This window comes from Centruroides sculpturatus, unplaced genomic scaffold, assembly GCF_000671375.1.
Source record: "Centruroides sculpturatus isolate CEXI.00-Female unplaced genomic scaffold, Cexi_2.0 scaffold28, whole genome shotgun sequence".
Classification (NCBI taxonomy): domain Eukaryota; kingdom Metazoa; phylum Arthropoda; class Arachnida; order Scorpiones; family Buthidae; genus Centruroides; species Centruroides sculpturatus.
The window spans coordinates 1491625-1509809 of NW_019384448.1; the positions used below are offsets into that span (position 1 = coordinate 1491625).

Consider the following 18185-nt stretch of genomic DNA (forward strand, 5'->3'; position numbering starts at 1 on the left):
TCATTGATCTTGATGTAAGTAGACTTTCTTTTGTCTGTATTACAGGAAGAAATTTATGGTTTCAAATCAGAATAATTATTAATATTATATGAATGGCCTTTCAAGAATCTTCCTCAATATTTATATATGGTTTAAATGTGTGACATGCACACACACATTGTCTGTCTGTCTCTCATACTGCTGTTTTTATTAAGTTTTATTTGGATTGTTTCATATTTTCATTGTTACATTGATAATAGATAGATTATTTGTATTGAAAACTTTTTGTTGTTGAGATAGCAATATTATAAATATCATCAAAAGGTCAATACTATATCATTAATGGCACATGAAATAAGATAAAAAGAAATATATAAGTTCTATTTTAATTTCAATTTAAATTGATTTTGTTACTAATTTCTGATAGTTATTTGCTTACCATACATTTTGTATATATGAAACAAAATGTGGTTTAATTTAAAAAGCGTAGTAAAATATCATTCATAAACATAAAGGAAATAAATTTTAATTATAGTAAACTCAGCATTATAATAATAATAATTATTATTATTATTATTATTATTATTATATAAAATTTATTTGTCTTGGTTAATCATGGTAATTATTATTCTTATCATCATCAACCAAGACAAATAAGTTTTATATGTATATTAATAATTTTCTTTAGTACAGAAATGAATTAAATTTAGTCACAGAAAAATATTAGTAAAAGGTTTAGAGTTCATCTGAAGTAAATTTACTGATATATTAACTGAATTGTAAATTTGATCATAATTTTTCTTTCTTGCAGATCTCTACAATAATAATTGCATTCCTTTTCATCTGATTTAATTACTATAATTATTCAAATTAAACATTTATTTTATGAAGTATTAAAATTATTGATTGTAAATCATTTCTATATTTGTAGTGTTTTCTTTTTCATCTAATTTTATTTCATTTTGAAATTTATTATTAAAAAGCAAACATAAATTAATCATTGTTTAGTACTTCATTACTTTTTAATTTCTGATATGTTAATTTATTACTGTTGTCATTCAAAAAGAGTTGATAAATTTCAAATAATTTAAATTTCAAGCTGTTAACTAGCTTTCTGAATGGATTTCCATTGAGTTATTTCATATATTAATGGAATGGAACATAACATGAAAATACACTAATCTACATTATGTGGAAACTAAAAAATTTGAATTATAAATGAGTGTCAAAATTATCTCAGAAAATAAATATATGATTTATGAAGTTAATTAATTTTCAGAAAAGCATTTAATTATAAACAACCTTGTCATGTGGCAAAAACTTACAAGATTCTGCAAGATATATCTCCAGTGAAATCATTATGATAGTGTGAAAATTCTTTACAGAGAATATTTTTGAAAATACAGTAGTCTCTCGAAAACTCGGCACTTGATAACCCGGCAGTCCAGATAACTTGGCCACACCCCGGCAGGGCAAAAAAATCCTTAGTTAATTAATTTTCATTATAGACAGCTTTATGCCTCATAAAATATTTTTCTGAGGTCTGTCTTATCAGGTAAATTACTTTACACAGTGTATTCATTAATTTTCATTTTCATGTAGTAAAGACTCTATGCCTTCATAAAGGATGTACTTTTCCTTTGTTTAAGGGTATTTGGGCTAATCATGGTAATTATTATTCTTATCATCATCAACCAAGACAAATAAGTTTTATATGTATATTAATAATTTTCTTTAGTACAGAAATGAATTAAATTTAGTCACAGAAAAATATTAGTAAAAGGTTTAGAGTTCATCTGAAGTAAATTTACTGATATATTAACTGAATTGTAAATTTGATCATAATTTTTCTTTCTTGCAGATCTCTACAATAATAATTGCATTCCTTTTCATCTGATTTAATTACTATAATTATTCAAATTAAACATTTATTTTATGAAGTATTAAAATTATTGATTGTAAATCATTTCTATATTTGTAGTGTTTTCTTTTTCATCTAATTTTATTTCATTTTGAAATTTATTATTAAAAAGCAAACATAAATTAATCATTGTTTAGTACTTCATTACTTTTTAATTTCTGATATGTTAATTTATTACTGTTGTCATTCAAAAAGAGTTGATAAATTTCAAATAATTTAAATTTCAAGCTGTTAACTAGCTTTCTGAATGGATTTCCATTGAGTTATTTCATATATTAATGGAATGGAACATAACATGAAAATACACTAATCTACATTATGTGGAAACTAAAAAATTTGAATTATAAATGAGTGTCAAAATTATCTCAGAAAATAAATATATGATTTATGAAGTTAATTAATTTTCAGAAAAGCATTTAATTATAAACAACCTTGTCATGTGGCAAAAACTTACAAGATTCTGCAAGATATATCTCCAGTGAAATCATTATGATAGTGTGAAAATTCTTTACAGAGAATATTTTTGAAAATACAGTAGTCTCTCGAAAACTCGGCACTTGATAACCCGGCAGTCCAGATAACTTGGCCACACCCCGGCAGGGCAAAAAAATCCTTAGTTAATTAATTTTCATTATAGACAGCTTTATGCCTCATAAAATATTTTTCTGAGGTCTGTCTTATCAGGTAAATTACTTTACACAGTGTATTCATTAATTTTCATTTTCATGTAGTAAAGACTCTATGCCTTCATAAAGGATGTACTTTTCCTTTGTTTAAGGGTATTTGGGCAGTTTATTCTCTGTTGTATTCTCATGTAAATAATACATACAAGTACAGTACAGTATTTTCTGAGGAAACACTCATACTTATTTTTTTAACCCCATTCCCGATAACCCGGCATTTTCACAAACTTGGCCACCCTTCGGTCCACATTAGGCCGAGTTTTTGAAACTCTACTGTATAAATGAAGTTACAAAAATAGTTTATAGATTTATTTCCACAGAAATTATTATTAAAATTTCTTTCAGAATTTTTACACAATTTATATGCATGATTTCTATTATACTTCTACAGCAAAACTATTAGCATGTTTTGAAAGTTAATAATTGTGTAAGTGATCATAAAGCAGAGAGTTGTCAATACATTAGAAAAAATTAATTGCATAGATTACCATTGAGTGAAAAAATACATTTGCTAGAATTATTGAAGAAGTTTTGTTTTTTTTAAATATTTGTAATGTAAATTTGAAACTTTTTCAAAATTTCCTTATTACACTACAGCTTGACACAAATTATAAATAATTCTACATTAAATTGATCATATCTAATGTAATATTTTATTTTGCTACTTTATTTCTCTCTCTCAGATTTAAATCAAGAAATTTTTTATGATTCTTGTAAGAATTGTTATGTAATGGTAATTATCTCCTTGTTTATGAAACTTAACTTAAAACAACTATTGACTGTTGTAGAATATTGATAAATATTGTTGAATTGAAATATGACTGTTGTTGGAGTGAAACATTCATATTACTAAGAATTGAAATGAGGAAATCAAGAGAATCAATATTTGGCATTAATGGAAGATGAAATGAAAATTTATACAGTGGATGATGATTTTTTTGAGGAAGAGTAAGAGGAAGTTAATAAGTTAGCAAGTATAATAGAATCTTCTGCAATGCATGGATCTTTCATTGATCACAATTTGCTAATTCTAGATATGCATATAAGTCAAAAAGACTCCTTTTTAACATGTTCCAATATAGTGGTGAAATGCTTACATTAGGACTTTTGTATGTCCATGTGTATGCACAAAAGGGAACTGAACATTTTTGTTTATGGTTACTGTAAGCTACAGTAAAAAACTATGCGGTTTCTCTGGAATCTATAAACCACATCCCTTACTGTATATTCAGCGAAAAATTCTTCTGAACTACTACTTGATTCCAAGAATTTATAAAATTTATTTTAAACAAAATTAATATTTGATTCACTTATATGGAGTATGCTATCAGATTGGCTTGACCAAGCTTGTTACATAATTTTCCAGCCATTCAAAGTAAATGCTTTTCAATGATTATATACTCTTGAAATTACTTTCTACTGTTTCTAGTCCATTCATTTCATCATCATCATTCTACTTTAGCAACATCTTTCATCATTTGCTTATACATAAACATTAATATGAATGAAAAATTAGCAATTCATGCCAGTTTTGCAAAATATCTTTATTTTGCACAAGTCATTTGTAGTTAATGTTTTATGTTAAATTTTCTGTAATTGCAGAATTCCTTCAATATACTTAAATATCTATTATTGTAGTGAAAGAATCTCAATCATAATACTTGGTTTGCTATCCAGCAACGAGTTACTTATCTTTCCCCGCAATATTTAAAACTGCGTGTTATCTGTTATGATAGTCTATTTAAAAAATTTTATATTTTTAATTGTTATAAAATGGTAAAAAGCTTAATTTTGAGGGTAGGGACGAGTTTTATTAAAGAAAACATTGTAAATGCTAATAACGAGTAAAATCGTCATTAATTTCGACCCTACTAGAGATATGACAAACGACTCCCCCTTTATCCTTCACCCCGTCGACTTTTAACTTCAGAATTTAATAGCATTAATCCCTCTAATAAACAAACTTCCCTGCAAAATTTCAAAAAAATTTTCGACAAAAAACACAGGAGTTAAGCTTTAAAGAGGGTGAACAGAAAAGAAAACACCCGAATTTTTTTTTGGCATTTCACGACGTTTCAAAGTCTCCTGAGTCCAAATATGTAAAAATCTGGGCGGTCATTTTTTGATCGATTGCCATACTTTTCCTCTTTTATTACTTAATAATTTATTTTCTGCACTTCTAAATCGTACCAATAATTTAAAACTTGGAAATATATTGATAAATTAATGACATAAATAATAATTGAATCTGAAGACTGGAAAGACTGATCAGAATTACAATTTGATAAAAGATAATTAGTGGCCATTATTATTATTATTATTATTATTATTATTAAAAACAGTTTTCTAATTAAAGCTAATATTTTCGACAATAAATTAACTTCTTTAGACTCATTAAAAGATGCTTACGCGATTAGATATTAAATTATTTTTTAACGATAACTTGCAATTAAACAGAATTAATATAATTTTCTTTTGATTATTTCCATTATTTTCTCAATTGTAGAAAGGATAATTACAGAGTAGAATGTATTTTTTATTGATATTTGCTGCTCATTGACTTTTCTTTTCACGAATTTCCATTAGTTTGGTTTTTTTTTTTTTTTGATTGACTTCAATATTATTTAAGCTTTCATTTTCATTATTATTGAAGCGGAATAAAGCCCATTTCTTAGTTTAGATACTGTCTTTTAATTTGGAAAATGCAAATTTCTGCAAAATGTATAAGTTAGTTAGCCTTAAGTAGCTTAAAGATGGATTTTCTATTTGCCTGTGAGAAAATTAATTTAAAAGTTTAATGTGACAGTCGATTTTAAAATTCAGACTCTTTATGTATAATAAAAATGCCAAGAATTGTTTACTACAACTTTAAAAAATTAATAAATATATTAAAATAATAAAATTGAAGACGAAATTAATAATAAATGGATCTAAATACTTAAGAGAATTTCATTTTTAAAATTTATAAAAACTAATAAATGTGAGAGATTAAAGTTTGAATTTAATATTTAAAAAAGAGCATTTGTTCGAATAATATATGCTTACAACTTAAAAATTTAATGGCAAGTTGCATGGAGATTTGAAATGTAATACTTTTTAATCTTTAATTTGATATAAAAAGAAGAGATCAGAAAATGTTATAAAAGACAAAGAAAAAAAACCAAATCATATCAGATTCATTTTCGTTTTATGGAGTTTGAAAGGCCAAATAAACCAAATGGAATTTTCGTCTTGCAGGAAAATAATAGAACTTTCCTACCAAGAAGAGGAGGATGCACAGATCCTATCGGAACAAATGATGTTTACGACCAACGCCGGTATCAAACACTGACAATAATCACTATTGATTAGATCAAAGCATCGACACAATCAGTCCGACTGACTATTTGCTTTATATGTTCTTCAAGAGTTTGATAAGATGATAAGATTCGCTTGGAAAAAAGAAAAGGAGACAAAAACAAACACCAAATTTAATTTCAAAATACCTATTCAAAAGTCAAAAACACTGTTCTGTATCGGCTGTTTTCAACTCTTCTAGAGTTTTTTTTTCCTTGTATTAAATTTTTTAATTCGCTTCTTTTATGGATTAAAACTAATTTCATTTTATAATTTCAAATTTCGCGTATTTTATTTGAACGAGACAAAGATATCGAAGCGAGTTTAAATTGATTTTATTTACAGAAATAAAGGGCTTATTTTGGCATCCGGACTAAAAGTCGACGAAGACGGTAACACAAACTGGAGGTTAAAGTATCGCGTTAATCACCAAACACGTAATTTAGACTATATAATCATTTATCTTCCGAAACAGATTAACATTTCACAAATTGCATTACTTAAATTTTATTTCGCTTTCTAACAAATTACATTTACATTCGACTTTCGGTCGCGAGTTCTTGTGCACAAAAATGTAAAATTTAACTTATTTAAATTAAAGTTTTTAATTTTTTTTTTTAAATTAAATTTAAATTGTATAAAACTAATTATAAATTTTATGCATGTTAGTTGTAGTTTTCGTTAAGAAACGAATGGTTTAGTACATGAGGGAATTTCTTTTTTTTTATTCTTTATTGTAGATCTTCCAACGGAATCATGACATTCTGGAAGGCAGAAACCCGAGTCCGTCCACTGCTGCATTTTAGTCGTTTGGCCATAACCGAAAGTCTTCAGTCACGCGACCTCGATAAGCTTTATCTTCCCAAAAGTTTGAAAAATTACATTCTGTACGAGTAGAGAGACCAATCGTAATCTCAAGCGAAGACCCATCTTTTTTTCTTTTTTTACCAAAGCCGCAAAAATCCAACTTTTCAGATCGGATTTGGATCAGTTTCCGTATTCGCGGAACCATTTAACCATTCGTTTACCGGACTTTTCAAATATTTATGAAGCTAGACGAAACTGTCGAGGACGGGTTTAGTGCGGGCAGCTCTTTCCCAGAACCACAAAACCATTGTCGATGATGAGACACGAGAATTTTACCATTCCAATTAATCAATTCGCTTAACGACTCATCGTGTATTGAATATTACATCTTGTATTTTTGTGGAAAAGAAAGTGTGTTTTTTTTAGAAGAATTTCACTATTTTATAAGTGGATGAATGCAGGAAATTTTACCTACTGATAACGCCAAAGAATCTCATCCGGTATAATCCATATTTTCCATTGTTCTTATTGATTATCATGTAAAGAATTTTTATGAAATAAAAATATATAAAAAAAAGTTATTATTGTATTGTAGATATCTTCTATAATATATAGGCTATATATAGATAAATTCACGATTGTAATTAGTTTTAAAGTTTTTACAGTGGATTTTTGAAGGTTAAAATATAAAGGCTGCTGTTTTATCCTCACATTTTCTTCTATAATTCTCCGATATGATGAATTTGTTGGAAAATTTTACTTATCTTTAATCTTAGATAAGTGAAATTTCTTACGATTTTATCGGATAACTGTGGAATCCCAGTTTTCGAGGTTAAAGCAGAAACCTCTCAAGATTATAAAATGTCTAAAGAAAACTCGATTGATGGTTACAAAGTGCAAAATCGTAAAATATCGTACTTTGTGTATAACAACATTAATAAAAGGATGGATTGTATGGCTTCTTTACGCCTTAATAAATAAAAGTTTTTATTTTCTACAATACAGAACTTTTTAACGATATTTTCTTAGAATATAAACAAGTTCGTTCTAAATTTTTAGGAGAGAAAAAGTTAAAACAAAAGGAAGAAAAAAAACATTAACATTGTTCTATTTATTCTACAAAATCTCTCTTGCTTCTTGTGCCAAGTCTATTACAAAAATTGTAAATTTAATTTTACGATACTTTCAGAACGGGGTATGTCTTATATTTTTGTTTATCGGCGATTCTCTCCCCAAAAATAATTTAGAACAGAAGGGATTATTACAATAGGATTGACCTGGAATGAAAGGTCAGAAGAATTATTGCTAATTAACTCACTCGGTTAGATATATATATATATATATATATACATTTTTTATCCCGAAGTTAACTGCTTTATAACCGGAATTTTGCATTTGCATGAAGGTTAATTGCCAGTTATTTTGTATTTGGACAGCCAATTGTCGTCAGAACGTTTTCAAATATAAAATTAACGCATTTAATTAGTTTGTTTAAAAGTTTTCTCCTTTCTGTTGAAGCTGGTCTATCGATTGAAAAATAGAATTAACTTGTAAAATGTTACTACCATATTGAATTTAGAAGAAGAATAAAGACAACGGATGGAAATCGCTGCGAATTTAGATATTTATTTCTTAAACGAATTCTTTAAAATGTACGAGAAAATCGAATTTATTCGATAAATTTTTGATAAATTATTTTATACAGATAAGGGAGATTTTAATGAAAATCGTAAAATCTTCCTTTCAGTTTTAATAATTAAACGAGGTAAAGCGTACATTTTTATTAATTTATTTAAAAAAAAAAAAATATGCTTTTAAATTCTGTTTTTCTACTTAAAGTACGCAAGATTATTTATCAAAGATGATACTCTACTTGAAAAAAAAAATTAATTAATAATTCTCTAGTGTATTTTTTTTTTCCTTCCTCTTTTGTTTACTTTCTCGTAATTACAATTTTAAAATTTCGAATAAACAACTTTAAAATATTCGTATCTTTTACAGTAGAAAATGAAAAAAATTTTTATTAGGAAAAGGTATATAATGTTAATCATTTCCGCCAAGTAATATAATTTCTGATCCGGATACAACTTTCGGTTTATCTACATTAATTAAATATAGTAAAATAGGATGAAAACTAATCCATTTGTTTCTGGTTTCAGGAAGTTTCATCATTTTTGTAATCGATACTTCATAAACGACATTTGTTACCACGTTTCGCCTTACCGCTAGAATTATTTTTGCCAAAAGAATTCTAGAATTACCAACAATTTTATACGAAAAATAATCGAATGAGTGAGTAAACTTACGTTATATTCGTTCTCTATTTAATTTTAATTTTATTAAACGTTGACCAATGATATTTCGCTGATTATATTTGTTTTATTAAAATTAACCAAAAAAAGACACCGCGGCTGTTGGATCTAAAAAAAGAATGAAAGAAGCGCTAAAGGACTCATCTTGCAACGGATCAAAAATAAATTACCCAACATTAAACTTTGAAACTTTTTAATGATTTTACGTATTTTATGTTAATTCTATCTAGAATTAATTAATTTTCCGGAAAATTTTCAGGCGAGGTCGGATTCTTTCATGAAATTCTAGAACCGTATAAATGAATCTAGAATCAATACTTTCGATCAGATTAGAATATTCGCGTATAAAAATACTTCTTCGTCTTCATTTATAAGCCTTTTATCCTTAATTAAAATATTAAATTAGTAAGAAATATGTCGTTTTTTTTATTATTCATTCGCGAAGGAATCCGATTACGAAAATCTCGCAAACAAGTTTCTTTTTTTCCTAAGAAAAATGTTACTCGGATCAAAAATTTTAATCGTTTTGTTAATTAATTTACAAGAGAAATGTCTTCTCGATAATAAAAAGAATATTTTACTCTAGAAAATTATTTAAAAAATTACTTTATAAATCTAGTATCAAACGATTTATTACTAGGAAAAAAAAAAAGTAAGGAAGAAAATTAGTTAAAGGTCAACATTATCAAATTAATCGAGGAAAAGGAAATTGTGATAATTTATTTAAAGCATTTTAAACGATTTTAATTAAAGAATTTAATTTTTCCCTCCCCCAAAAAAAAGAAATCCATTCATATTAATATAATGGATATCCTAATCAAGGAACGAAGCTTGATTTTTCATTTTAATTACGAAAGGTCAATTATCCAGACGTGGATTTTAAGAGGGGGAAGGGGGAAAAAAGAAGTAAATTCGCTATCCATAAACTTCAACTGATTTTTAATAACTTAAAACTATCTCCTTGAAAATATCTGACGTAAATGAGAAGAGAAAAATAAGAATTGTTTATCACGTGTCACATTCGATGCCAGATCGATAGACGAATTTAAAATTTATCCTTGAACATAATTAAATATTAAAGAAACAAATCGATATATATATTTTTTCCTTTTTTTAAGGGAATAATTTCGAGTTTTTATTATTAATTTAATTTATTTAAAAAAAAAAAAATATGCTTTTAAATTCTGTTTTTCTACTTAAAGTACGCAAGATTATTTATCAAAGATGATACTCTACTTGAAAAAAAAATTTAATTAATAATTCTCTAGTGTATTATTTTTTTTCTTCCTCTTTTGTTTACTTTCTCGTAATTACAATTTTAAAATTTCGAATAAACAATTTTAAAATATTCGTATCTTTTACAGTAGAAAATGAAAAAAATTTTTATTAGGAAAAGGTATATAATGTTAATCATTTCCGCCAAGTAATATAATTTCTGATCCGGATACAACTTTCGGTTTATCTACATTAATTAAATATAGTAAAATAGGATGAAAACTAATCCATTTGTTTCTGGTTTCAGGAAGTTTCATCATTTTTGTAATCGATACTTCATAAACGACATTTGTTACCACGTTTCGCCTTACCGCTAGAATTATTTTTGCCAAAAGAATTCTAGAATTACCAACAATTTTATACGAAAAATAATCGAATGAGTGAGTAAACTTACGTTATATTCGTTCTCTATTTAATTTTAATTTTATTAAACGTTGACCAATGATATTTCGCGGATTATATTTGTTTTATTAAAATTAACCAAAAAAAGACACCGCGGCTGTTGGATCTAAAAAAAGAATGGAAGAAGCGCTAAAGGACTCATCTTGCAACGGATCAAAAATAAATTACCCAACATTAAACTTTGAAACTTTTTAATGATTTTACGTATTTTATGTTAATTCTATCTAGAATTAATTAATTTTCTAAAAAAAAGAAGTAAGAGGTGTTTGTATATATATATATATATATAGGCCTACATATACTTTTTGTACCTTATTTTNAAAATTAACCAAAAAAAGACACCGCGGCTGTTGGATCTAAAAAAAGAATGAAAGAAGCGCTAAAGGACTCATCTTGCAACGGATCAAAAATAAATTACCCAACATTAAACTTTGAAACTTTTTAATGATTTTACGTATTTTATGTTAATTCTATCTAGAATTAATTAATTTTCCGGAAAATTTTCAGGCGAGGCCGGATTCTTTCATGAAATTCTAGAGCCGTATAAATGAATCTAGAATCAATACTTTCGATCAGATTAGAATATTCGCGTATAAAAATACTTCTTCGTCTTCATTTATAAGCCTTTTATCCTTAATTAAAATATTAAATTAGTAAGAAATATGTCGTTTTTTTTATTATTCATTCGCGAAGGAATCCGATTACGAAAATCTCGCAAACAAGTTTCTTTTTTTCCTAAGAAAAATGTTACTCGGATCAAAAATTTTAATCGTTTTGTTAATTAATTTACAAGAGAAATGTCTTCTCGATAATAAAAAGAATATTTTACTCTAGAAAATTATTTAAAAAATTACTTTATAAATCTAGTATCAAACGATTTATTACTAGGAAAAAAAAAAAGTAAGGAAGAAAATTAGTTAAAGGTCAACATTATCAAATTAATCGAGGAAAAGGAAATTGTGATAATTTATTTAAAGCATTTTAAACGATTTTAATTAAAGAATTTAATTTTTCCCTCCCCCAAAAAAAAGAAATCCATTCATATTAATATAATGGATATCCTAATCAAGGAACGAAGCTTGATTTTTCATTTTAATTACGAAAGGTCAATTATCCAGACGTGGATTTTAAGAGGGGGAAGGGGGAAAAAAGAAGCAAATTCGCTATCCATAAACTCCAACTGATTTTTAATAACTTAAAACTATCTCCTTGAAAATATCTGACGTAAATGAGAAGAGAAAAATAAGAATTGTTTATCACGTGTCACATTCGATGCCAGATCGATAGACGAATTTAAAATTTATCCTTGAACATAATTAAATATTAAAGAAACAAATCGATATATATATTTTTTCCTTTTTTTAAGGGAATAATTTCGAGTTTTTATTATTAATTTAATTTATTTAAAAAATTTTTATACATATTCAAATCGTGATGCTGTAAACTTAGATTTTATTCTGGAGTTTTTAGAAATAACAATATTGCTCGCTACATTGTTTTTTTTTTTTCTTTCTTTCTTTAAAATTCGATAAAAATATACTTTTCTTTAAAAGAAATCACTTGTAGGAAGAAAACGAGATAAGCAATTGCGCTTCGCTTGTTTGTTAGAGAACTTTAGAGCTACAGAATATCTGTTTTTATTTACTTTTNTTTATAGATTTATTTCCACAGAAATTATTATTAAAATTTCTTTCAGAATTTTTACACAATTTATATGCATGATTTCTATTATACTTCTACAGCAAAACTATTAGCATGTTTTGAAAGTTAATAATTGTGTAAGTGATCATAAAGCAGAGAGTTGTCAATACATTAGAAAAAATTAATTGCATAGATTACCATTGAGTGAAAAAATACATTTGCTAGAATTATTGAAGAAGTTTTGTTTTTTTTAAATATTTGTAATGTAAATTTGAAACTTTTTCAAAATTTCCTTATTACACTACAGCTTGACACAAATTATAAATAATTCTACATTAAATTGATCATATCTAATGTAATATTTTATTTTGCTACTTTATTTCTCTCTCTCAGATTTAAATCAAGAAATTTTTTATGATTCTTGTAAGAATTGTTATGTAATGGTAATTATCTCCTTGTTTATGAAACTTAACTTAAAACAACTATTGACTGTTGTAGAATATTGATAAATATTGTTGAATTGAAATATGACTGTTGTTGGAGTGAAACATTCATATTACTAAGAATTGAAATGAGGAAATCAAGAGAATCAATATTTGGCATTAATGGAAGATGAAATGAAAATTTATACAGTGGATGATGATTTTTTTGAGGAAGAGTAAGAGGAAGTTAATAAGTTAGCAAGTATAATAGAATCTTCTGCAATGCATGGATCTTTCATTGATCACAATTTGCTAATTCTAGATATGCATATAAGTCAAAAAGACTCCTTTTTAACATGTTCCAATATAGTGGTGAAATGCTTACATTAGGACTTTTGTATGTCCATGTGTATGCACAAAAGGGAACTGAACATTTTTGTTTATGGTTACTGTAAGCTACAGTAAAAAACTATGCGGTTTCTCTGGAATCTATAAACCACATCCCTTACTGTATATTCAGCGAAAAATTCTTCTGAACTACTACTTGATTCCAAGAATTTATAAAATTTATTTTAAACAAAATTAATATTTGATTCACTTATATGGAGTATGCTATCAGATTGGCTTGACCAAGCTTGTTACATAATTTTCCAGCCATTCAAAGTAAATGCTTTTCAATGATTATATACTCTTGAAATTACTTTCTACTGTTTCTAGTCCATTCATTTCATCATCATCATTCTACTTTAGCAACATCTTTCATCATTTGCTTATACATAAACATTAATATGAATGAAAAATTAGCAATTCATGCCAGTTTTGCAAAATATCTTTATTTTGCACAAGTCATTTGTAGTTAATGTTTTATGTTAAATTTTCTGTAATTGCAGAATTCCTTCAATATACTTAAATATCTATTATTGTAGTGAAAGAATCTCAATCATAATACTTGGTTTGCTATCCAGCAACGAGTTACTTATCTTTCCCCGCAATATTTAAAACTGCGTGTTATCTGTTATGATAGTCTATTTAAAAAATTTTATATTTTTAATTAAATCATTTCTATATTTGTAGTGTTTTCTTTTTCATCTAATTTTATTTCATTTTGAAATTTATTATTAAAAAGCAAACATAAATTAATCATTGTTTAGTACTTCATTACTTTTTAATTTCTGATATGTTAATTTATTACTGTTGTCATTCTAGGATGTCAAATTCATGTTGGCTATAGATTGATTATAAAAAGGTAAATTATATATTATTAAATTATAAATTGGTAAAAGTTGAAAACATTACACCCCGACAGAATTGATGGAATCTTATGAAACACAATAGATATGTATAGGGTCATATCCAGAAGAAATAAATTAGGCCTATTTTAGCACTGTTTTGTACATGTTTAAGTAAGAAGTTTGCCCACATTGAATCATTGCTTGTCCCTGCCTATATGACTTATGCAGTTTGTATTATGTGGCCAAGTGATGTAATGCATCTATCCACAACATTCTAGACATGCTCTATTAAGGATGAATCTGGGGACCAAAGGCTAATCTATACAGCCATCACAAGACAAACTCTGCAAAGTGTCACAACCAATATGAGAATGGTCATTATCCTATTGAAAATTTGCCAGTATGTGGACAGGGTGTACCACCCTGTCCACATACTGGCAGGCAATCATTCTGCATTCAACTCAGAGCTGTCATCATAATTGACTGCTCAAACCATTATTTCAAAGGTTGGACCTTATGTGAAATTCCAAAATCATGGGATAGTGGGCCATTCCAACAAAATGCTAGCAGATATTTTGAAGTTGATCACTTAGCCCCAGATAGAATTGGAACTTGTCACTAGATGCCATTCACGTGTCTAGTTGCATCAGACACCATCTAGATCAGTGGTTACCAAAGTGGGCATTACCACCTCCTGGGGGGTAATAAGAGGAAGGGAGATTGGAGTCGGTCCTGACCAAATGGTCCCTTTCATTCATTAAACAGGTAAGAAGAAACATTGCATTTAATGAGTTCCAGATATGGAGAACAATGTACAGTAAGGACACAAAGTGTGAGGTTCGTAGAAAAGTTTTTCTAAGAATATTTCTAAACCTTTCTCACACAAGAGAGAATGGGTTAGGGACATTGGGAGTACAGTTTAGCAGTGGCATGCTGTGATATTTCATGATAGGGAAGCTGTGTTTCCATAAAAATTTTAAACAAATACTGGAAATGACAAAAATAGACAGTTTATTGACAAGACTATGTCTTGTTTATAAAATTGTTCTGCCTTCTGGGTAACCAGCTTACAGGTTTGGAGGAGTATAGTACATGTCAGGAGTTGCAATTTGGCAGAGTATTAGGTGCCCAAATCATGCGCGCATAAAAAAACCAGACTTGTAGGTACTCAGGGGGCCGAGAACCAAGTCAAAATAAAATTCAAAATAACGACACACACTACAAACAGGCAGTAGTGCAAGATTTGTGCATGTGTTGTTCATTGGAAAGTTGGAAATGCGAACGTTGTAAAATTGAATTTTGACAAACGCATGCATTGGGAAGTTCAAAATGAGAAATCAAATTTTGACAAATGAATCTTTGAAAAAACCCATTTACCTGTGTTATTCCCAACATATTTCTGGTCCTGACATGCTGACCTTGACCGGTTGATCCAAGATATCTCGTTTCAGCATAGGAACGTTTTTTTCAAAGTAGATGGTGCTAGTCATTATAATTTTGTATTAAAACTAACTTCCAAAATATAATTTGTTTTTTTCTACATTTATTAATCAAAATAAAAAAATAATTTCGGACAATACAATAGCCAGGATTATTTTTTTCAAAAACAGGAAATTTTTGTTAGTCATCGACAAAAATTCAACTCGAGGCAAAACACAATGTTGAGAAATTTCAAAATTGGATAGGTTAATATGCATCGTGGACAACCTCGTGGTTGTGGCCGGTGAAGTTTGAAAGATTGCACTCAAAATCAGCAATACCAAAGAAGATTGGAGAATGAAAATGAGACCCGCCTTGAGCGTCAAAGTGATTCCACTTGGTAGTGAGTCTTTAAGACATAGTCTTGTCCAAAATACGGCCTTGCCATTTTACTTGTTTTAATTCTAAAATAGATAATTGACACGAAACAAAGATATAAAAATTGTCTTTATTATTTTTTTATAAACTAACTCTATATGGCAATTTTTGCCACAAATTTGTTAATTACATTATCATAAAAATTGCTTGTTGTTGATTCTGTCAAAGCCTTTTAAAGCACTTTTTTTATTGAAAGATATGCTAGTGATGACAATCTTTCCTCTGATCGAGTGTTCCTTGTGAATGTATGAATTCACTTCGTGGTTGAAAATATGTGCTCAACAGATGCACTTGTAGATGGTAGCATAAAAATTAATGATATTAAATCACATAATTCTTTTAGTACATCTTTGTTAAGATCGTCATTAATTATATGTTTTATGTCTACAAGTAACTTGCCAATATAGTCCGGACACAAATATGAATATTGCAATTCACTATTTAATTTAGATAAATGAAAAAATTCTCCATAAAATTTACGTAAAGAATTAAAACTCACTTTGGAAAATTGTTTTTCATAATATTTAAAATTATTACATCTAAAAGTGATAAAAATTCTAAAGATTTTGTCTGAAAATCTGTTAATATAATTATAATTAAATATAGCTTTGTAAAGAAATATACATAAAAATAACATAAAATATTCTTTACTTTTTAAATCTTGAAACAATCCACTTAGTCAAATACTTCCTACACTAATGGATATAATCATTGGAAGCATTATACAATATATTTGGTGTGTACATCCACCAGTTAAACTGCCAGAGGTTGGTCCTCTGTAAAGTGCATGCACAAATGTGTGTAATCTGGCTGCTTTACACGATATAAATATTTTTGTCCTGGAATCTGTCCCGTATTTGACAATACGATGCTTCCATTGGAAATATGCATACATGAATTTGTATTCGAATATACAAAAGCAATCTTATCATTTTTTTCACATGTAGTATAGAAATTTGTAATAAGATACATAATGCAGTTAAAATAAAATATTAATTTTAAGTAATTCAAAGTACATTAAAATATGAAAATAATCACACAATATGTATTTATATTTTAGAAAATACAAGCAAGGAAAATGGCATTTCCACAGCTTCTATGGACAGCACGCCACTGCAGGTGGGGTGTTGGGTATAAGTTTATGGAAACAAAGGGGTGGTAGCTTAAAAAAGTTTGGGAATTACTGATTTGATCAATCATCTAACATTGCACCAGGTTAGCCATTGTTAGCAGTGAAATCAAGTTAACGAAACACACTGTGTGGAGGTCCAAGAGTGCAATCTAGCTTGAAATATTCAGTTTACAATCACCTGTGAACTGACTCTGACTGTAACTATTGCTCAGATTATCTTGCAGTTATCCATTTGTCAGCAACTGCCATCCACACAATTTTGCAGTCTTCACAGGGTATTGTCCTTCTGCATGGATCATGTGCAAAGTCTGTAAATACTGGAGCGTCTTGCATCCACTGTGTAACCAGTTTCTGTACTGACATTGTAATATAGTCAGTCCATTAGGTTACATAAATAAATAAATATATGTATGATATGATATTACCCATTTTAAACATGCCAATTACCAACCTTTCTCAAAGTCAGACAGTAGTGTATATGGAGTTCTAACTGTATCACATGGCGTAACTGATCACCCAAATCTGGACGAAAAAAAAAGGGTTTTGTTACATAACAGAGTTCAAGACATGCATATTTGTTATGTTGTTTAATTTATAACAAATGGCCCCATAATTTATTTGTTAATTTACCTACTATTATATATATTTCGTCCACTTTTTAATCATTCAATATCTTTAATACAGAGATATTTTTATTCAAGATTCGTACATTTATTGCAAAACTCTGGTTATAACACTTAATTTCCATCAGTATAAAAACAAGTAAAATTATCATAAATACAGATGATGTAAATTTCATTTATAATAGAGATATAAATAATTTTGGTTAGAATATAAACATAAATTTCAAAATAAATAAATTTTATACAGTTTTTCTTGTATACATCTAGTTATTTGATACATGCAGATTATTGGTTATTGATTATTTTAGAAAACAATACATAAAAAAATAATCCAATTGTTTAAAAACTTTTAAAATAATTCAGTCATAAAACACATTGATTAATCTTTAAAATATTCAAATTTATAATACAGTGGTGCCTCAGTATACATCTGCTTTAGAATACGTCAAATTCGGAATATGTCCTGTTTGGATGAAACAAATTTTGTTTGGTATACGACTTAATTCAATTATACGTGCCATCTATGAACAAGTAGCACTATCAGTGTACTAGACCAGACTAGA

The 18185-nt window shown here is 27.7% G+C and overlaps 1 protein-coding gene across 4 annotated transcripts in view; it reads left to right on the plus strand.

The window, feature by feature from the left end:
• Positions 1-18185, plus strand: part of LOC111620507 (WD repeat and SOCS box-containing protein 1-like) — a 77112-nt gene that overhangs the window by 53847 nt on the left and 5080 nt on the right. The window contains exons 9-10 of one of the 4 annotated variants that reach the window (XM_023362429.1): positions 6660-7921; positions 8886-9018. In XM_023362429.1, coding sequence (XP_023218197.1) covers positions 6660-6816 — 157 coding nt within the window. In that variant the 3' untranslated portion in view covers positions 6817-7921; positions 8886-9018. Of the gene's footprint in view, positions 1-6659; positions 7922-8885; positions 9019-18185 lie in introns of those variants that run through there. The other 3 variants (XM_023362430.1, XM_023362432.1, XM_023362431.1) reach the window with 3 other exon arrangements.